The 23,549-nt window shown below is 42.2% G+C and overlaps 1 protein-coding gene across 1 annotated transcript; it reads right to left on the reverse strand.

The window, feature by feature from the left end:
- Positions 1-807: 807 nt before the first annotated feature.
- On the reverse strand, positions 808-23,320 carry CUNH3orf49 (chromosome unknown C3orf49 homolog). The gene is made up of 5 exons (XM_008827510.1): positions 23,196-23,320; positions 18,156-18,478; positions 5,944-6,068; positions 1,443-1,556; positions 808-1,005 (listed from the first exon to the last, which is right to left on the reverse strand). The coding sequence occupies exons 1-5, from the start codon at positions 23,318-23,320 to the stop codon at positions 808-810; spliced, it is 885 nt and encodes a 294-aa protein (XP_008825732.1).
- Between the last annotated feature and the right edge of the window lie 229 nt (positions 23,321-23,549).

Raw genomic sequence — 23,549 nt, forward strand, 5'->3', positions numbered from 1 at the left:
TGGTGCTCAAGCTTCTGGGGACCCTCCTGATTCCATTTCCCATCTCACCTTAGAAATGGAGGGATGGATAACAGGCACACACCATCATTTCAGGCTTTTACGTGAGTTTGGGGGATATGAACTCAGGTCATCAGGCCTGCACATCAAGTGCTTTTACCTGCTGAGCTGTCTCCTGGCCCAGGAGTCAATTTTAGTAGAAAAAGACATTAATAAAATGAAGAGCTATGTGAGTGTCATGGTTGGCATTGGTTGTTGACTTGACTCACCTGGGAAAAGGAACCATCAGTTGGGATTTCTTCTGTAGGACCGGCCTGTGGGCCATTTTCTTGATTGTTGAGTGATATGGGAGGGCCCAGCCCATTGTGGACAGTGCCACCCTGGACAGGTGGTCTTGGGTTGTATAATAAAGCAAACTGAGCACAGGCCAGAGGAGCAAGCCAGTAAGCAGCATTCCTCCATAGTCTGTTCTTCAATTCCTACTTCTAGGTTCCTGCCCTGAATTCCTGCCTGACTTCCCTCAAAGATGGACTGTCACTTAGAATTGTAAGATGCAATGAACCCATTCTTCCCCAAGCTGGTTTTGGTCAGTGTTTTTATCACAGCAAATAGTTCATTTTCTATTGCTAGTAAGAATTATGAAGCAAAAGATTTGCAATTATAAATTCAGAATCAAAAATCAGTTTAAAGGGCTACTGGGCAGAATACACCTGCCTCCCCGAGTTGATCCATTCACTACAGAGATTTTTCAGAACTGTTTGCCAAGAGAGGAGAATTCCTACAGGATAACATCTGCGGTCAGAAGCAGGCTCAGCAGCAGCAGCAGGCACATGGGGAGCACACGCTCTTCAGCCTGTACTTCCGCATGGTCCTCTTGGATAGCCTCTGGAACTGCTTGGAAGACTGAAGAATTTCATCTCCTAGAAACTGGCACTGCTGAAGCTCAGCATGCCTTTGGGCCAGTAGCTTCCTGGACTTCTCCATCACTGTTTCTATGAGGTCATCTACCTGTGACAGACAAAGAAATGTTAGACCCTGTGCCACAAAGGTCAGAAGCGAAGAGGTAGTTGCTTTTCCTGAGAGGTGAATCCAGGAGTTTGGCCATTTGTGGGACCTAAAGTATTACTCTTAATTCAAACTATGGCAAACAGACTTGAAAACCTATGTTAAAACCACCCAGTGGTGAAGATGATCACATTTCTTCTCAAAAGAAGCCCTTGTGTATGCCTTCATTTTAATGGAATTCTTTGGTATTTCTGAGGCGCACAGTACCATCCTATGTGCCCTTCTCAGACCCTTAGCCATGCAAAATGCCCCCCCACTGACATTTTAATGATAACTGTTAACTATGTCTCTACTCAATCTGTCGAACAGGACAAGATGTTCGGTTAAGCCTAATCCTCTGATACGTCTGAGACAGAAGAAGGAAATTCTTTACCCACTACCTGCATTTGAAGCTTTCCCACTGTCGAGTCTGATTTTCCAAGGATGCCTTCCATGCTGTGTTTCTTCTTTTTCAGTGCTAGAAAATGTGGTCTCTTTTTTGATGAATGTGGTACCTGTTGTAAAAATGCAAAAACACCACATTAGAAAAATAAGAATGTTAATTCTGTGACAGCACTTAAACAAGAATCCTCACCCTTCGGACAGTCTCTCACAAAGTAAGCGCTCGCCACATAGTGACACAGAGCTGAAGTCTGTAATCATATTATTCTCCACGCCCCAAGCATCTCCTTTGTGCCCAGAGCTCTGTTTGAAGAGGTCTGTAGGGTGCAGGGAAATGAGATTGTTGGGCTCTGAAAGAATATACCTTGTCAGGGAAAAAGCAGGTCATTCGCAAAGGGAAGAAGAAATTGCTCGGTGGCTGCTGAGCACAGTGAGAGGGGCCTGTTGTGAACCGGTGCCCCAAAAAGTGCGTTGCCACTGGAAAAGTTGCTAATTTGCTCTCATTTCAGCAGGTTTCCTTATTTTCATGGCAGTCATGTCTCAGACGTAAAAAAGAAGCGCTTGTTCTCTTTGCCCCATGCCTGACATGTTTCCCTTTGTCCCTGGCTTCCTGGTTCTAAGAACCGGTCCTGTGAGTGTTGCTATGGAGGATGATCCTAGGCCATGACCTCTGAAACTTTCTGGGTTCAATAATTAGCATAAGAACTGTTAGGAAACCTACACACAGAGTAGGATGTCGGACAACATTTGGATCCTGCCCTTTGACTGAAAAGATGTCTACAGTCTGGACCAGCACTGGCTGCCCTGCCAGCTTGCCCTTCCTGAAAGGCTACTTACAGAACTTTTCCTGGTCCATCTAAAGACCCCAATTTGGGACTTTTGTTTTTGCTTTGAGACAAGATCTTGATGTATAGCCCAGGCTAGCCTGGCACTCTCCACGTGCTGCAGTCTGGCCTTAAACTTCAGACCCTCTTGCCTTGGTCTCATGAATGGCAGGATTACAAGGATACACCACTACACCCAATTAAGACTACTTTTCATACTGAGCTGTTTTTTTCTACTAAGCATCTACCATTACCACCGTTGGTGGTTATGAGGCTGTTTCTGTGCTTTTTCACTATGACTCTTAGCAACTAAGTTAGTGCCTGGTGGGGGAGTGATCCAGAGAGAACAGGTCTTCTGCAAGGGCACTACTCTGCCACCTCTGCTGGTTTCCCTGAGGCACTGTGAGCACTGTGCTTCTAAATCTATCAAAAGAAAGTTGGAAACCTGGAGTTTTTTTTTTAATGTCTTACTTTTAATATGTGAACAAATAATTCATATGTAATTGTGAGGGCTAGCCAAAACTATTACCAGTTGACAACCTCTGATTTAATGTCTTTTGGTACACAGAAATCCTTAATTATGGCCAAATTTATCCATCTTATGGCCAGTGCTATATGTATACTGAGAAGTCTCCCTGTCCTGAAATCATGAAGTTATTCTTACTGTCCTCCAACTCTTTCCCACTTAGATCTACGGCTCAACAGGAATTAGTTTTGTATATGATGTGAGAATAGGGGATGACCTTTCACTTTTCCCCACTTGAATGTCCACTTACCAATGCCAGTTATTCAAGATTATTCTTATGCCACCACTCTGGTAGCATGGTCTAATAAATTTCTCCTCAGCATGATTGCAATTTCCATAAAAGCAGAACCACGTACAGCAGATCGTCCTTGCAGTTCCTAAACCTCAGAACTGCACAGGACATAGCAGAGGTACACTGAATATCTACCTAGCAAACCAGAAGCAAAATTCAAAACTCAGCATGCTGCACAGTGATGTGGGAGAGTGCTGTGTGGTGGGACTTTCTGCAAGGATGGAAATTGCATCTGTGCTGCTCAGTACAGAAAGACACTAGCTACATATGGTTATTTCCACTTAAAATGTAGCTAGTGCAACTGAGGAATTATGTCATCTAATTTAATATAGTCATGGGTAGCTATTGGACAGTACAGGTAATATATCGTATTTATACAGTATTTAAGAATGGGGCTGGACCAGCCGGGTGTGGTGGCGCATGCCTTTAATCCCAGCACTTGGGTGGCAGAGGCAGGTGGATCTCTGAGTTTGAGGCCAGCCTGGTCTACATAGAGAGTTCCAGGTGAGCTGGGGTTACAGGGAGACCCTGTCTCAAAAAGACCACACACATACACACACAAAAAAAGAATGGGGCTTGGGTCTGGCTCATCAGAGCACATGCTTGGTAAGTGTGAAGCCTGAGCTCAATCCCTGGGACCAGCATATAAAAAGGAATGAGAGAATATGAATGGAGACTCAAGCCGGGTCTTTCCTGTGTTGGAAGCCTCACTCACTCATTGACACAAATTCATTGAACTCTGTCATCCTTGAAATAAGGTGATGTTACCATCCACCTTATAGGATTGTTACAGTCATTATCTGAGTTGATATTTTTTATTTTTATTTATTATTTGAGTTGATTTTTTTAAGATTTAGAATGGCCTGGAACAGAGTGGTTGTTATAATGATAATAGTTTAGGGTTCCGTTTTTGAAAATAGTCTTGGCAGCTAGGAAGGCAAATTGTTCATAGTCTTTGCTACTCAGAAAGCTGAGACAAGATTACTGGGTCCTGACAGTCTGAAACCAGCCTGGGCAACAAAAGTTAGATCTGGTCTCAACAGAACAAAAAACCCTAGTTTCCTACCACCGATAATCCTAACACTTAGGAAGCTGAGGCAGAAAGATTGCTATCTGAGAGTGAAACTGTCAAATGTAACAACAGAACCTGTTTTCCCTATTAAATTATGACTGTTAAAACAAAACCAGCTAATCTGAGCACCTTAGGCTCATGCATAACCTTAAAATACAGGTCATCTAGGTAGATCAGTGGATAAAAGTATTTGCTGCCAAGTCTGAGGATCTGAGTTTGATTCCAAAGACCCACCTGGTGAAAGGAGAGAACTGATTCCCTCCAGCTGTCCTCTGATCTCCACATATCTGTCATAGCATACACATTCCCCTCCCTCCCACAAAATAAATAGATAAATAAAATAAAAAGCATAGCTTTGACTTAGATTTAGAGGCTTGTTCAATCTTTTGACAAGATGTGACATCATTTGCAAAGTTCATGAAACAAGTTACAAAACTGATCATTCAGTAAATGAATAAGTAAATCAAAAGAACTGGGGAGACAGTTCAATAGGTAAAGTGCTGGCTGTACATGTGTGAGGCCTTAGTTCAACCCCCAGAGTTTGGTGGTGCATTCTTGTAATCCCAGCACTGGGGAGACAGAGACAAGAGCACAGAGGCTCCCTGCCCAGGCAGCCCAGTCTAATCAGCAAGCTCCAGGTCAAGTGAAAAATGTCCCAAGAAGCAGAAGTGACTGACAGTACTGAAGAATGACAACGGAGGTTGACCCTGGCCTCCACATGCACACACACGCATGCACACTGTTCTAGTTTGCTTCTCCATTGCTGTGACAAAATACTCTGACCAATACCAACTTGGGGAGAAAAGGGTTTATTTGGCTTACATTTTCCTGGTCACATTCATCAGGGAGCCCAAGGTAGGAATTCAGGGCAGGAAGCTGGAAGCAGGAGCTGGAGCACAGGCCATGGAGGAATGTTGCTTATTGGCTTGCTCCCCTGGCCAGTGCTCAGCCTGCTTTCTTATACAATACAGGATCATCTGCCCAAGGGTGCCACCACCCACAGTAGGCTGGGTCCTCCCACATCACTCAACAATTTAGAAAATGCCCCACAGACATGGCCACAGGTAGTCCAGTGGAGGCAATTCCCCAGCTGAGGCTCCTTCAACCAAGGTGTGTCAAGTTGACATCTAAAGCTATCCAGCACACACACCAACACTGATATGTACCCCACATACGCAATGATCACAAAATCTCAATGTTTACAATTTTGTGTTGGGCTTCATTCATAGATATTCTCAGCCAGATGTTACATGTGGGCTACAGGTGTCTTATGTAGCATGACATTTTTATATTGTATATACAGCAATTTAAATTAATTCACTTTTGGTTTCAATTAAAATTAAATACAACTTATAATTCAGCTGCCTAGTTGCACCAACCACATTTGACTGCCGAAAGCCCCATGGGGCTAACAGCTGCTTTAGTAGATGAGCTCTTACATCTTTGCAGAAATCCTTGTCAGGTTGTTGGGTAGCACTGGTAATACAACATCCTGATTCCTACTGTGTGACCTTGACTTCTGAACAGTTCGGTGAATCAGTACAAAGTCCAGAGTGGACTGTAGCCTAGACTGTGGTAGGGGCTGAACAGTTTGAACTCAGAAATAGAAAGATATGATCTGGAAAACACTGTCTTTGTGCCCTAAATTCTTAGGGGAAGGACACAAGCAACAGGTTTTTAGGGTTTATTATGGGTGAGTTAAAGTAAAAGAGACCTTTGTTTTGACAGAACCCAGAGACACTGACTTACATAGGTCTTTGAAAGCAAGTTTGCTTTAGCACCCTACCTTCTGAAGCCCAGAAGGAAGAGAATTCACAGATAACCGCCTGGTAGTTCTCCTGGCCCGGAGGAGCCCGCCTACCTTGCTTATCTCTTCAGTCTCTGCTTCTACAACATCAAGCTGTATAGTTGCTTAAAGAAACAGAGGAGGAAGAGGAAAGCTTTGTGAGGCTCATCATCACACCATTGCAAACATGTTCTTCCTAATCAGAAATACTCTGGAAAGCTGGTGTTATATGCTGTCTTTGTAGCTTTGCTTCCTGGGGATTGAACCTTTTTACCTTTTTTATTTTTTTTTACTTTTTGTCTTTTTGATACAGTGTCTCCCTGTAGCCCCAGTTGGCCTGGAACTCACTATGTAGAACAGGCTGGCTTTGAACTCACAGAGAGCCCACCTGCTTCTGCCTTCTGAGTACTGGGACTAAAGGTGTGTGCCACCACCTCTGGCTTTGGGATTGAAACTTTAAAAAGCAGATTTGTTTTTTCTAGCATTATCCTTTCTCCCTCACACATTTACCTTTTGTTGTGGTCGTAACTGGTAGAAACCAGCCCTATCTTGGCATGGCAGTATCTCCCTTAGAGGCTTCACTTTGCCCTGCACTGCTTTCTTGTTAGTCATGAAGGAGTTAGAAAAATGGACCTCCAAAATGTGAAGATCTCTCCATGGAGTATTCACTGGGGATTCAAGCAAACTTTAAATTTCTTCTTCAAAGATGTGACCAAGACTCAGCCATTCACACTCCATCTGAATAGATTTCTCAAATCTAGGAACTTTCTTAGCAACTTTCCTCTATCAAATCAATCTCAACTCAGTAAATGTTATAAAGACAAATCTATACCATTGGGCCAATGAGATAGCTAAGTGGATAAAGGTGCTTGCCACAAAGCCTAATGACCTGAGTTCAATTCCCAGAACCCACATGGTGGAAGGAGAGAACCCACTGTGACAAGTTGTCCTCTGCCATACACAGCGGTGTACACACACACACACACACACACACACACACACACACTCTAAACATTTTTAAAGATTTTATTTTAATTTATTTTTAATTCTGAGCCTATGTGACTATGTGTAGGTATGTGTACACAAGTGCAGGTGCCTGCAAAGGCCAGAAGAGGACTCAGATCTTCTGAAGCTGGAGTTACATGGGATTGTGAATCCCATGGGTGCTGAGAACAGAACTCATGTCCTCAGCAAGAGTGGTATGCTGCACTGTTAAACTGCCAAGCCATTTCTTCAGCCCTATAATAAAGAAAATGTTTTAAGGGGCTGGAGAGATGGCTCAGCGGTTAAGAACACTGACTGTTCTTGCAGAAAACCCAGGTTTGAATTCCAGCACCCACATGGCAGCTAACAACTGTCCATAACTCCAGTTCCAGGGAATCCAACAGCCTCTTCTGTTATCTGCAGGCATTGCACGACATGGGTGCACTTACTTATAGGCAGGCAATATGCGCATACACATAAAAATAATAAATATTTTAAAAATGTTTTAATAACTTAATAAAATGATACCATAGAGACGTCTAGGTGAGGTGGCCAACTAGAAGCTGTCTTCATATAACTCAGAGAGGAAGAGTTAGAAAAAGCATGTTGTTGTGTTCCAAAGACAGAGGAAGAGTTTAGGAGATTCACGAAGCAGTGATACAAGAGCTGAAAAGTGTGGTGAAACTGGGTGGTGGCCCATCAAAAGGGACTAAGCCAAACCCAACACAGCTCTGGCCCCAGGTGTCCTGACTGGTGGAGGAGGAGCAGAATTATCCAGAAGCTAAGCTGGGTAGCACTGGTGGAAAGAGATGGGCAATCCTACCTCGAGACATTCCCACAGCCCTCACAAGCTCCAAACTGGTTGCAGGTTTTGTTGAGACTGATTCCCCATCAAGCAGGTGAGTAGCGGAAGAGAGTCCCACCTTGTCATTCCATGTGACCTTGGAGGGCAATGGCCAGGCACAGTTATTTAAAACTGAGCTACCAAACCCAGCGTGGTGGTGCACATCTTGGCAGAGGCAGGCAGATCTCTGTGAGTTCGAGGCCAGCCTGGTCAACAAAGTGAGTTCCAGGCCAGCTGGGGCTACAGGGAGACCCTGTCACAAAAAGAACAAAAACAAAAATGAACAACAACAACAACAAACCCTAAGCTACCCTGGGGGTCAAAACGGAAAATAACCACAAATCTAGGGACCTAAATTCAACCTGCCACAGCCACAGAGTGAGAGGCAGCCCTGGGAGGTTTGTGGAGAGCAGGAGGGCCTGGTGTTGACATACTGAAAAGAGCAGGTGGTAGTGGTGGAAGTGCTTGACGCAGGCTCCCCTGTGTGCAGGGGAAGGCCTCACTGTTAGTGGCAAGGAGCCCCTGAGAGGAGCTCTGGAGTGTGACAGCCCCAGCCTACGGCCAGCAGGTGCATCAGCCTCCAGACAGCACATCTGCTGTACTCAGCTACACTGCATTTAAGGATCATTTAAGGATCTTCCTCTCCCCACTCCTCTCTCTCTCTCTCTCTCTCTCTCTCTCTATCTCTCACACACACACACCCTCAAAGCTCATGCACTGAATGCTTGTGTTTGTAGTTAAGGCCTCTGGGAGGTGAACAGTTTAAAATAAAGAAACAAAAATATCCAAGAATTAGCCTAATTGAAAGACTTCTGAAAGAATTGAAGAACTCACTAGAAAAAAGGGAAAAAAAAAATCCAAACAAACTCTACAACCTGTGGCTAAATGTGTACCAGGCCATAGAGGAGAACCCACTACTCTTATCTTGTTAAATGGGCATGGAATTAAACCTGTGCCTAATGATTTACTATGATACCCACTGTATTAGTTACTTTTCTGTTGCTGTGATAGAAACACTGACCAAAGCAACTTATGAAAGGGAGAGTTTATTTGAGCTTATGGTTCCAGGGGAATTACAGTTCATCTTGGTGGGGAGGCATGGCAGCAGAGGTGGCTGGAGGAGGAGTGGAAGCTAAGCTCTACGTCTTCAACTGGGCACAGAGAAACTCCAGATCTGGCAAGGCTTAAGGACTCTCTAAGCCCGCCTTCAGTGAAGTGTTTCCTCCAGGATAGCCACACCTACTAAGACCTCCCAAAACAGTGCCACCAACTGGGGACAAAATGTCCAAATACTTGGGAGCCTATTGGGGACATTTTCATTCAAACCACCACACCCATAGATTAGTATATCTCTCAGCTCTCACCTGAGAAGCTTCTTGAAGCAGATGGAGATTAACACAGATACCCACAACTGGTCAATGTGCAGAAAATAAGAGACTAAGGAGTCCTTGACCTTAAATGAGACAGCTATATCACACCCTCTCTTCCCAAGGTTCAGGGATCATTGCAGAAGAAAGAATGGAAAGATTGTAAGAGGCAGAGATGATAGATGAACACAAGGAAATGTTTTCAGGACATTTCACAGGGCAGTTGCACATATGAACCCACAGTGCTTGTGACAGCACACACAAGACCTGCACAAGCCTAAATCAAACAAAAGCCCAGCATGGAGGCAGAGGCAAGAAGCCCCAGCCTAGTTGAGGAACTATTGGCAATTGATGACTGCTTAGAGAGAGAGAGTCAGCTTTCTTTAAGCATGTGATGCCAGGTAGGTTGACCAGGCTCCAGGAGATGGACTCAAATCCAAGAGTATTTATGGAACCCAGATTAGACTCAATAGACCTTAAAAAAATAATAGAGCACATGAGGGAAATAGGGAGGTGGAGAGGGGAATCTGCCAAGAAGTGGGGGAAGAGAGCTGAATATGATCAAAATACATTGTATGTAACTGTTAAAGAATCCACAAAAGGGCTGAAGAGATGGCTTACCAGTTAAGAGCATTGGGTCTTCTGCAAGGATTCAGCTCCCAGCACACACATCATGGCTAACAACCATCTGTAACACCAATTCCAGGAGATTTAGTGCCCTCTTCTGGCCTCTGCAGGCATTGCATGCATGTGACATATATATGCAGGCAAAAGTCTCATACACATAAAATAATATTAAGAAATAAAAGAGTTAATAAAAATACTATTTAGAAAAAATACCAAATATCTACTCAGGAGGTTCAGGCAGGAAGATTATAAGTTCAAGATGAGCTTAGGCTATATAGTAAGCCCTGTCTACCCCCTCCCCCACCGCCCCAACAAACAAAAACACAAGTAACAAATTATCCAGTAAAAGACTGTAAATGGAAAGGAAAAAAGAAAAAAAAGAAAAAAGAAAAGACCAACTTCCCATGTTCATGAATTGGCAGAAATTAATACTGTGAAAATGACTACACTATCAAAAATAGTCTACAATTCAACATAATACCTCATCAAGATTCCAATGGCATTCTTCTCAGAAAAGATTAACAACCCTAAAATTCATATGAAAACACAAAGAGCCCTAAATGCAGTCCTAGGCCGAAAGGGCAAGTGAGAGGCATCATCATCACAGTATCTTATCCTAAACTAGACTGCAGAGTCACACTAACAAAAACAGCATCATAGTGACACAAAAGCAAACTCAGACCAACGCCGGACCAGAAACAAACCATACAACTATAGCTACCCAATACTTAGCAAAGGTGTCAAAACATCCATTGGGAAAAAGCCAGCCTCTTGGTGCTATGAAACATGAAAAACAATGAAACCAGATCCACAGCTTTCACCCTGAACAAAAATCAATTCAAAAGGGATCAACAGACCTTAATACAAGACCTCAAACTCTGAAACTGCTAAAGGAACATGTAGGCAAAAGACTTCATGGTGTAGGCACAGACCAGGACTTTCTGAAAAGGACTCTGATAGTACAGGAAATAACCCCAAGAACTGACACATGGGATTGCATAATTAAAAACCTTATACATGGCTGCAGTGGAGCAGAAACTTGCTTAGTTGGAAGGACAAAAACAACAGAAATAATACCAGGAAATACTATCTTTGTCACCCCTAAATAAAGAACATAAAAGAAGGACAGGATCTTCTGACTAAGCAGGTAGTTAACACAACATTTCAGTCACTGCATTTTAAAGTCAGGATTGGAGCACCATGGACTGTTTGGCTGAGCACTGCTTGCCAATGAGATAACCCGGCTAATGGGCAAGAAGCCGTATCAACTCAGAGGCGCAGGACTTTGCCACCCAAATCTGGGGTTGACTTATGAAGTAAATGAAGCTTGTCCTTCAGGAGAGAATGATCTAAAAACTACTCATTTTGATGTACATCTTTATAAAAGTGTGTCACACACCTGACTTGGCCAGTACTTTGAGCAACATTCCCTTACCTTAGTGGTGTGATTGCAGACATTGCTTATTAATAGTTAAGTAGCGATCTGTAGGTGGCTGGCTGTGCAGAGCCCATCATTTCTCACTTAGCTTCAACAGACTCTGCCTTTGGTTGTTTCCCTGTGACTCTCAGTGTTCATTTGCTACTTATTTTTGTGGACTCTAAGAAGTCATTAACTACAGTGAATTGATCCTTAGACTATTGATTCTGAGCTGGAAGTCTTGTCACAATACTGTCTTTAAAATGTGCATTGTGTTTTAATGTAGTTGACACTAATTTTTATTTGGAGTGTATTTGTTGAACACTTACTCTCCTTTATGCAATTTACACATAAATTTCTTTCCACATTCCAGTGGTTGAACTGCCTTAAGAATGGGTTGAGGCCAAATGCAGTCCATTGCTTGTTTTTGTAAAAGCTTTGTTGGAACACTGCCACACTCAAACATCTTATGTATAACATAAGAAACAATTAGGCTGTTTCTCTGCTCCCCAAGAGGAGCCCAGCAGTCTGTTTGTCCTCAAATAAACTGCTGCCCACCCCTCAATGGAGTTGTCTGGTTGGTGGTCTCCACTGCTCTGCTTCCACGCATATGGTGCTGAAACCTGGGAGGAATGATTGGATTACTTATGACCCGGTTCCTCCTTTTACTGAACCAAAGTGCTGACCAGGCACTCCTGCCTGTGATATGGACCATCTTGCCTATACAGGCTCCCACCACTCACCATATCAGGCCCAAGATTACGAGTCCATCTGCTTTCCTCTGTCCCACTCACCCTCTGACAGAGTTCTGGAAAGAATCAATGAGATGACCCAATAGTCAGTGAACCAGATGCTCTTAATTGAATTCCCTTAGGTCTCTTACCACTGCCTGCCCACTTGACCCTGCACTCCAGACTGATGTTCCAGTCTTTTGAGACCACCTCTTTGCCAACGTCCCTGTCCAGCAGGAAATAGCCAAAGAAAGACCACTTTTGCCCCTTATCATCAACAAAAGTCTGGAATATTATGTTCCTGGCAAGCTTCTAAAACAGCCATTCAGCTCCCAACATTCTAAAACAGCAAGTTCAAACTTAGCCTTGGGAAAGTCCCTCTGCTTATTGAGAGACCAACCAATCCTGAGCTAAACTGCCCAGCCTACATCATGGAAAGTTACTCAACCACCTAGCTGCCTATAAAAGATGTCTGACTGCCCCTCCCTGCTTGCTGCTGTTTCTCTGTTCCCCAGAGGCAGCCCAGTGGTCTGTTTAAACTGCTGCCCCCCTCCACCCATGGAGTTGTCTGGTTGGTGGTCTTCATTGCTCTGCTTCTGTACAAATATGTAATAAAAAGCATTGATAATTTTAAAAAAAGAAAAACCATTTAGTAGGGCTGGAGAGATGGCTCAGTGATTAAGAGCACCAGCTGCTCTTGCAGGGGACCTGGGTTCAATTCCCAGCACCCACACGGTGGCACCCTCTTCTGACCACCTCAGGCATTGTATAACACAAGTGCACTTATATACATGCAGGTAATACATTCATATATAAAAAAATAAAAATAATAAAATATTTATCTAGAATCTATAAAGAACTCTAAAAATTAAACATCAGTAAAACAAATTGTTCAACCGATAAATGGACTAAAGAATTAAATGGAAAGTTCAGAAAAGAAGAATTATAAACAGCCAGTGAATATTTGAAAAAAGTGTCCCATGACCTTAGCCAATAAGGAAATGCAAATTTCATTCCACCTCAGCCAGAATGGCAGCCATCAAGAAAACAAAGGACAAACAATAAAAGAAACCTTTTTACACTGTTGGTGGGAATGTCAACTGTTAAAAGTATTATGGATATCAGTGTGGAGACTCCTCCAGAAACTAAAAGTAGAACTAAAATGACCCATTCCTGTTTCATACCAGAATATCATACCAGATATTCCTGAGTCAGACTATCACAGAGACACTTGCATGCCCATGTCTGTGTTGCAGTATTCAGAATAGCCAAGATATGGAGGCAGCCTAGAGGGCCACCAACAGATGGATGAATAAAGCAAATGTGGTACATACACACAGTGGAGTTTTATTCAGTCATAAGGAAGAATGAAATTATGATATTCACAGAAAAATGGATGAAACTGGAAATCATTACAGTAAGTGAAATAAGCCAGATTCAGAAAGACAAATATTGCATGTTTTCTCTTGTGCTAAATGTAGATTGAAATTTATATATAAACATATATGTTGGAAAGGAGAAAGAGGACTATGACTGAGGGGGAGGAAGAGGTCTAAAGGAGGGGGAAGCAAGAACCAAAGTGGGTAACACAGTCCACCATGAAACAGAGGAGGAACTATTTGGGGAGAGGAAAGGAACAAGTTAGAAGTCATGAGCATGCATGGGGAAGATGGTGAGGGGGTGAATAAGAACAAAGTATATATATAATGTGTGTGTGTCTATATATATGAAAATGTCACAATGAAACCCATTTCATTACATGCTAGCTACAGAAAAAATGGATTCTTTTCTTGGTTGGCAAAACAAAACACAATAAAAATGCTTCCCTAAATTGAAAATTAATATTATAAATAGACATTAAAATGTATGTGGATAAAAAAAATCAAGGGTTAGAGAGAGAGAGCTCAGTCTGTAAAGTATGAGGACCTGAGTTCAATCCCTGGTGCTCTTGTGAAAAAGCCAGAGAGGCCCCAAAGGTGATCTCTGGGACTCCACTGACCAAACACAAACACAAACATTCATACACATGTACACACAAAGCATATTATTATTATTTTTTTTTGTCTTTTCGAGACAGGGTCTCCCTGTAGCCCCAGCTGTCCTGGAACTCACTATGCAGACCAGGCTGGCCTCGAACTCACAAAGATCCGCCTGCCTCTGCCTCCCAAGTGCTGGGATTAAAGGCGTGCGCCACCAGGCCCGGCTAAGCATATTATTTTTTATAGAAACCATTGAACTGGAGTTTGCTCTCTTTTTATGAAAAAGGGGGTTGTGCGATGAAATGAAACCTATTTTCTTTTTTAAAAAGATTGATTGATAGAGGCAGTGTTTTATTTTACCAGACTGACCTGAAATTTACTTTGTATCCCAGGCTGGGAGGAAGTATCTCACCAGGATGACTTGGAATTTACTTTGTAGCTCAGGCTAGCCTTGAGCTCATGAGGATCCTCCTACTTCAGTCTTCAGAGAACTGGGATTACAGGTGTGAGCCACCACGCCCTGCTTGAAACTTTTTCCTACGTATTCTAAAGAACTGATGGCACAGGGAAAAACATTTGCCATTAACTATGGTTCAGAGTCATTTCACGCTGTGTGGAGCTCCTAAATTCATCTTGTCCCCAATAAGGACTTTGCCTAGGATCCTAGGACCTCAGTAAACAACGCAATCTACTTGAAACTCCCACTTAGCTATGTTTTAGGGTCTTCAACTCAATGTCTAATAGAACTCGTGACTTATGATCTAGATCCATTGCTCCTGATGTCAGTGAATACTGTTTCCAGCTTGAGGAAGGTGCATAATCAGGAAACTTTTAATCACTTCTGCTTCTGCGGCCCATCTCCACCTAAAATCTTATCATTTCTCCCTCTGACTGCTTCTTCCCTTTGCTCCTACTTCCAGTGGCATGGAAAGTGCATTCTAATATCACCTGACCGTAATTACTGTTTTCCCTGTGTCAGCTCAGGCCTTGTTCTGTAGTCTCCAATTACCTTTGAAAATGCAAGTCAAAGCACAGAAACCTTCAGCTTGAAAGTATTCTATGGTTTCTTATCATGCTTAAGAGACAGTTCAGACTTCTTAATGTGGCCTACCACATCCTCACCACTTACTGAGACAGCCTCTCTGGCTCTCTCTACTCCAATGTGCTTTCCACCTAGATTTCTTTCATTTCTTGTTTATGCCTGTTTTATATTTCAGTGATAGTGAAATTTGAATATGTGCTGAGTATTTGTTGAAGCCCTTTACAGCATCCAATCAGGTGTTTTCATAGCACACCCTGGACTAATATAATACTCTTGCATCAAATACAATTATCTGTAGAAGTGTTGAAAGTCCCCCATGCTATAACCACGTGAAAGGAAGGACTGTGCTGATTTTCTTTGCTACTTGACCTCTAATTCTGTGAGAGGTATGTATTGGGCATTTAGCAAGTACTTTTTATTAAGTATATTTTAAATATTCTAGAGTTCAATAGAGAAGAGCAATTGTCTCTGGGCTGCAGCAAAGACAGGGAAATAATGCTTAAGCTACGCCTAAATGATGGACTATTTTTTGGCGAAATACAATTGGAAAGTTTTATTATTCTAAGCAAGATGACAGGAGCAGTGCATGAATTAGGAGAAACACAGTCCTTTGTTTCTTGATGGACTCTTGCAGCAGTATAGAGACAAATTTTCTTTGATATTTAAATATTATAATTTGTTGTTTTTTTATGAGCCCAGGCTGGCCCCTAAAACTCCCATATGTAGCTGTTGTGACTCTGAACCCTGATCCTCCTGTCTCTTTCTTCTGTGTGCTAGGATTTGACATGTACTATTACCATGCCTGGCTTCTCTTCGTCATTTGCCACAGAAATATACAGGTCAATTCATACCAGCTAATTGCTAGATGCTAGATACTTGCATTAGTGGCGATTTTTACCACAAGATAGAGTTTGTTTGGAAGAACAATCAGTCAGCTGGAAGCCAGCAGGGTTTTTCTTTTCTTTTGGGGGCAGGGGAGGTTTAAACCTAATCACTGTGGGGCATTTGAGGATGTGAGGCTGTGTATGTTTCCTGAGGCTGTGCTGAAGGGCACATTTAAAAAGCTACAGAGGGGCTGTGTGATGGCACAGGCCTTTAATCCCAGCACTCAGGAGACAGAGGCAGGCAGATCTCTGTGAGACCTAGGCCAGCCTGTTCTACATAGTGGGTGTGGGTTCAGGCCAGCTGGGGCTACAGGAAGACCCTGTCTCAAAACAAACAAACAAAAACAAACAAACAAACAAACAAAGTAAGTTACAGTGGGGGCTGGAAAGATGGCTCAGTGGCTAAGAGCACCTGCTGCTCTTGCAGAGGACCTGGGTTCAGCTCCCAGCACCCACATGGTAGCCCACAACCTTCTGACACTCCAGTTCCAGGAAATCCAATTCCCTCTTCTGGCCTCTGTGGGCATTGTGTGACACAAGTGTACTTGCATACACACAGGCGCAGCACTCAGACCAGACGTATAAAATATCAGTCAATACACATTTAAAAAAACTACAGAGGCAATGAAACTATTCTGTATGGTCATGGGTACTTGACAGAATGATTACACATTTGTCAAATGCCATAGAACTGTGCAACATAAAGAATGAGTCCTAATGTAAGCTATGAACTTTAATTGAAAAGGCATCAACATTGGCTTATCAATAAAGCAAACAGACTGCATACACCAAGAGCAGACGCTAACAAGGAAAAATACAGCTGAGAAGGGAAAGGCGACAGAGAGAAATTGCATTTTCCTGGAAACTTAAAACGTCTCTAAAAAAATAAAGTCCACTTAATTTTTTAAAAGCTACAGAAGAGAATGTTAAACATCAGTGATATTATCATAACTCACAGAATCCCGAACAACAGCCTTATTCCATTGTGAAAGAAAACAATGCAAAGATTGGTCCTTCCACAGTGGATTAAGAACTATGTGTTACTTACACAAGACTAGGTCCACTAACATTTCCTCACTGATGGGGGAAGGGCTCGTGACTCCCCCACCCAACACTGGAAGTTAATGGTTCCTGGGGGAGTGGGTGTCATTTCTTCAGTGGTGTAACCTCTGATAAGTTGTCCATGCTCCAAGAAATAAACCCTCTCATAACCTCATATGAGCAACCTTAATTAAACTCAGACACACACACACACACACACACACACACACACACACACACACGTACATACATTTCACACTACTGTGAAAGCAAGAGTGGTCTTGAGGCAAAGAGGGGTTTCAGCAGGAGAGGGACAGTGACGAAAGGATAATGGGAGTGAAAATCATCAAACATTATATGCACACATGAAACTGTCAAAGAATATAAATAAGAATAAATAGGTTTTAAAAATAGCATCTAAAAGAAAATCAAACAGCCGGACGTGGTGGCTCATGCCTTTAATCCCAGCACTCAGGAGGCAGAGGCAGGCGGATCTCCGTGAGTTCAAGGCCAGCCTAGTCGACATAAGAAAGAAAAAGAAAAAAATCAACCATCCTTATGGTTCATCAATTCTAAATTCCATTCACTTAATTCTCTGTACACCCCTCTGCTGTTGGAACTAGCCATTTGGAAGGCTGTGTTGCTATCTCCTCCAGAAATGAAACAAAAAATCCTATTCCAGTTTGATTTTCTAATACATATGTGGACATATGTTCCTACATTTATGCATATGAGTGCATATACATTTAAATTAAAAGTTTGTTTAAAATGACTAGACAACTGCTTAACTGAACATGGAGGAGCTTTAATGACACTCCAATCCTTTTTTTCTCAAATTGTATATATGTATATCCATATATATATATATGGATATGAGTTAATTGGGGATATAGAAAGAGTACAGACTCTGACTCAGTAGACCTTGGTGGCACCAGAGATTCTTCAAATTTTAGGCAGGTGCCTCAGAATTGCTATACCTTGAGTAGTGTATTAACTTTCTGTCACTGTAACAAAATACCAGAGGTAATGAACTTATAAAGAGAAAAGATTCTTTTGGCTCAAAGTTTTAGAGTTCCCAGACTGTGATCTAGCAGATTCTGTGCTTTAAGGCCTCTGTTAGGGATGCCAGATAGCAATGGTGAGTACCCCACCTCCTAAGGAATCTACCACTTCCCAATAGCAATACCCCAAGGGACAAGCCAATGTGATTCCACACCCAGCTACAGCAGATGGGGAAGAATCCATCCCCCTTTAACCATTCCTTTTGGCCTTGACACTTAAATTGCCTTTGGTTACCGTTCTGTGAAAGCTTTCCTGTTCTTGGCTTGGTAAATAACTTGGGAGACGGGAGCTCCCTGACAAGCCTAGGAAGCAGGCTCTGTGTGCTGGCCAGGAGGGCTTCCTTCTGTCTGGTGACACTCTCCCTGTGAGCACTGGCTGGTTTGCCTCTGCTCTTGAAGGGCAACATTTTCCCCAAAGCAGTCTTCATTTTCTTCATCAAATTTTTTTTCTGATTTTGCTGGTTTTCATGAAACCCCAAGTCACTTTCGCTCGATGATTCCTCTTTGGGGACCAACACATTCTGTTTTGCTAAGTTGGTAGACACAGTTCTATGCCATCTAAACAGAATAAAAGATGCATTAAGAAATGAATAACCTGAGGGACAGGGAGACAAAGTGCTTGCTGTGCAAGCATAAGGACCTGAGTTGGGATCCCTGGAACCAATATAAAAAGGATAAGGCAGCCGGGCACAGAGACAGGACAGTCACTGGGGATTACCAGCTGGCCTAGTCAAAACCAACAACTTTAGTATAATAAGTGTCATCGTTAGCTCAGTGTCAACCTGACACACCAAAAGTCACCTGGGAAGAGGGAGTCACTACTGAAGAATTTCCCAGATTAGACTTACCTGCAGCCACGTCTATGAGGCATTTTTTTAATTGATGTAGGAGTGCCCAGTCCACTATGGGTGGTGTCATCCCTAGGTACCTGGGCCTGGGCTGTATAAGAAAGGTGGCTGAGCAAGCCAGGGGAAGCAAGCCAGTAAGCAGTGCTCCTCCATGGTGTCTGCTTCAGCTCCTGCCATGAGGTCCTGCCTTGGTTTACTTGATGGAGGACTGTGAGGTTAAGCCAAATAAATCCTTTCCTCTCCAAGTTGGTTTTGGTCAGTGTTTCATCACAGCACCAGAAAGCAAACTAATACAAGAGACCTTGTCTCAGGGGATTAAGGCAGAGAGTGATAGAGGAAGACAACCAGCATCCTCTTCTGGTCTCTGCACCTGCATGCACAGGCATGTGTACCTGCACACATAAGTGCACATTCACATACACCATACACATCACATACTTACACCACACCTACACAAAACAATAGACAAAAAAACCAAATAATGAATGAATCTTTAAAACTCCAAATTCAAATGTGAACAAATAATATATTTCTAAAAACATGAAACTGAAGGCCAGGATCAAATACCAGGAAAAACAAAACCAGGCAAGCAAAGCAACAAGAACCTGGTGTTTTGTCATCTGCAAAATGTTACTTGCAGTGAGTGCAATTGGCCACAGCTTCCCTTCCTTCCCCCCATAGGACCAAAAGAAGAAAATGTTAATCCCATCTTCACTTTACTACTTAGTGCACAGAGGGGTCAAATTCACTGACCAAGGCTAGGATGCAGGACTGTAATTGAAATTTTATTTTGATGATGATTCTTTATTGATTTTGTAGGATTTGGTAGTTGTGAGGCTAAAGTGATGAGTGATGAGAGCTGGCAACTGTGTTCAGGAAGGAACATAGATCCCAGGACCCCTGGCCTACTCACTTACACAGAACATTTAGATAAAGTGCTCTTAGTGGGTGTCTCCATGATTGTTCTCTATATGTTAAATCTTCATTGTATGATTGCATGTAATTTAATTTTTTGAGAGAAAGAATCTCACTTTGTAGCCCCGAATGACCTGAAACTCACTATATAGACCAGGCTGGCCTTGAACTCACAGAGATTTGCCTGCCTCTGCCTCCTGGTGCTGCGATTAAAGGCATGCACCACCATGCCCACCTATAGTTTAATTCTGACACCGTTATCTCTATTTAACACAGGAGGAAATTAAAGTTTAGAGAAGTTGAGTAACTTATGCCCAGATGACCTGACACCATGGACTGTCTATTAACCCTTGTGCAAAAGTGAGCACCACCCATGCCCTGACAGGGTTATAGCCCTGATATTTTCTCTCAATCAACTTATTTTTGTCAGCCTTATCCAAAGCAATGGTATGCTTGAAATCCAGGATTTGAGCTTCTTACTGGGAAATAATAATAAATTCAAATGAAGTAATTACTGTATGTTTATTGTTTTCTTATTGTGTGTGTGTATATGCATGTATGATGTACATGTGTGAATGCAGCTTCATGCATGTGATGGCTCACAGAAAGGTCAGAGGACAACTTTTGGGAATGAATTCTCTCCTTCTACCATGGATTCTGGGATTAAACTCAGATCTCAGGCTTACACAGCAAATACTTTCACTCACTGAGCCTCCACTCTTTAAGTAATTTTTGAGAAATAAAATGGGGGAAATTTCCTATTTTTTTCCTCCAGTGATTCTAAATGGTAACATCTTAAAAATCTGATCCAGTACCACAACTAGGGTGTGGACATTGATCCAGCCAAGCTACAGAGCATTCTATCGTTGCTAGGATCCCATGTTTTATAGACTCATGATCCCCCACTTACCCTATCTTCTTAACCCCAGCAAGCACTGACATGTTCTCTGTTGCCTGATTTGTGTCCTTTCCAGGATGTTATCTACATGGATCTATGCAGGCTACACCACTCTAGCCTTTCAGCATTTGTTTGGTTTCCCTCTGTTTTGTTTTTCAGTGCTGAGGATGGAATCCAGGGCCTTGGACATGCTGGACAAATGTTCTAACAGTCATGCCCTCAACTCTAGGATTTACTTTTTGTTCATGATTCTGGAATCAATGGTTCATATCTTTTCATGGCTGAGCAGCATCCCACAGTATGAATGTACCATGCTGTGTTTAACCATTTACTTACTGAAGGACATTTAAATTATTTCCTTTTTAGGGATCTTATGAATAAAACTATGAACATTTGCATGAACACGAGTCTTAGCTTCCTCAGTGTGAAATCCCAGCTAAAACATGATATAATTATTATGCTATGTAGTGCTATGTTTATATCATCTACTTCAACCATAAGTTGAAAAATTAATAACCATGAAGATGTTCTTTGTGTACTACCTAAAATACCTCAGGTACCACCATAAGCATGTTACTACCCTCCAGCAAAACACAGCACCAAACCCAGCAAACATCTTTCGGCCTCAGATGCAGGCATCCCCAAAGAGATCCTCGTGAGCATACAGGCACTGGAGCTCAATGGTGTTGATCCTACTCAGAACCACACTTTCTGTGTGACATTGGGCATGTTATTTACCTTTGGTTTTCTCATTTGAAAATGGGTATACTCTTCTCAAAAATGTGAAAATAAAAGGAAACCATTTACATACTTGGCTACTAAAAAAGTCTTCAATAAATGACGGACTTTATCAGCTTCTGGATCAAATCATTTGGTGAAGACACATACATCAAGAAGAGTCCACATGCCAGTCCACATGAAAGGAGGGTGACTTTGAGAGCTAGCATCCTCCCCTCTGGGAGCAAGGATTCAGAGCCCTGCAGGTGGTACCTAAGCACCTTCTTTGGCATTGGTCACATTGAATCCTAATGGATGGCTGTACATAGCTATTGCAATACATCTCTTGTAGGCGGCAGTAAAGGGTTCTGAGGAAGATGCTTCATTTTGTAACTTGCTCAAAGATAACTTATGAGCTACCATCAATCTCCTGTGGACCCCCTTGAGATTCTTAGTACCTTGAATGTTTTAATAATTTATACTGCCATAAATAAGTGCACAAACACTCACACAACACAACAGAAATACAATTTCATGGATGGGCTGTTACAAGCCCATCCATGTAACTCTCCAATAAAAATCTTGGCTCTTGGGGCTGGAGAGATGGCTCAGCGGTTAAGAACACTGACTGTTCTTGCAGAAGACCCAGGTTCGTATCCCAGCACCCACATGGCAGCTAAAAACTGTCCATAACTCCAGTTCCAGGGGATCCAACAATCTCTTCTGTCCTCTGCAGGCATTGCACGACGCGGGTGCACTTACCTACATGCAGGCAATACACGCATACACATAAAATAAAAATAATAAAATATTTTTAAAAAAATCTTGGCTCTAAGCTGGCGGTGGTAGCACAAATCTGTAACTTAGCACCCAGGAGACTAAGACAGGAGGACTGTGAATGCAGAGCCAGCCCGAGAGAAACTGTCTAGAAAAGACAGCAAGATAAAATGCAACACAACAAAACCACTCTTATTCAGTTTCTAATTCTCTAAAGCGTGTCTCCTGTCGTCACCTCCAACTCTGATTTATATGAAGCATAATTAGAAAAGGTGATTTGTTTCAGACTTAGGAAGCCAACTCCTGTGATTTCTGTTACAGAAATAAATTTTCCCTTCTTATATTTTTTTTGGTTGGTGGTTAATTTATTTACTTGTATATTGCTTCCACCTTAAACCTTTGTTTTTTATTGAAAGCTGAATTCTCTGTAATATTTCACTTTATCCATGAAAGTTTAAAAGTTTGGTCTTTAACACTCCGGCACTCGGATAAACACCCCATTTGTGTATCTTTGGCTTATGGCTTTGAGTCTGCTATGAAAGATGCCCAAGTACATTGGAAATTAAATCACTAAACTGGATTTCAAAGTTAAAATGTAGTGTGTTTTAGTACTGTATGTCTGTGTTTATGGTTTTGCAAGAAACACCAGGTCTAAAGTTATTCTGATGTTTCATTGAAGAGTGTTTACTGATGAAATCTGATTAGGACGTATTTCAGTAATCAAACTTGTTTTGACAGGGAACAGAAAGCATTGATTGTGGATTTATGTTGAATATACTAGTGAATTATGAAGATAATTGCATTTTCATGAGATGTGAGAAGACTAAAATTCTGATGCTCAAAATGTCAACTCATTACTTACATTAATCTCCTACAATACATTAAAACTCAAATTCCGGTGGAAAGTAAAACTTTTTCCCCGTTAAAACGAAAATGTTCCTAATCGTCAAAGGTGACTTCTGTGGCTCTGTGATCCCCCTCCCTGGTCCACATACAGTCCAGATTTTAAAATGCAATGTTTAAAAAGAGGCATCACTTTCTCTAATTATTACAATGAATTTTGTTTAAGGAAAAACTCCCCAAATATCAGTGGGAAAGGAAACAAGTCCCTGTTACCTACCTTTCAATCCCCTTCCTTTTGAATGAGCCATTTTTCTTTCTGGGTTGCTGGAACCTTTGGTACTGGCCAACTTTCCCGTAGGCGACCTTCAGGGATTCTGGCCTAAAGGGCCGAGTGTGGTCCATTGCTGTCAGCTTCACCTTTGGGAACTGTTTTGGATTTCTTTAGCTCTGGTGCTCAAAAACTTCAAAGCAAAATCATCCAGTGACTGAGAGTGCTGGCAAAGCTTGGAATGTTTTGGGAAAAATACGAGGAAAAATTGGAATCTCCTGCTTATTGTCTTCCAGGTGTCAGAGACATCATTTGTGGTTTTTACTTCAGAGAGGTCTCTAATGATGCATGTGACAGAAGTGT

This window comes from Nannospalax galili, unplaced genomic scaffold (assembly GCF_000622305.1).
Source record: "Nannospalax galili isolate Female #2095 unplaced genomic scaffold, S.galili_v1.0 scaffold91, whole genome shotgun sequence".
NCBI classification, from domain to species: Eukaryota; Metazoa; Chordata; class Mammalia; order Rodentia; family Spalacidae; genus Nannospalax; species Nannospalax galili.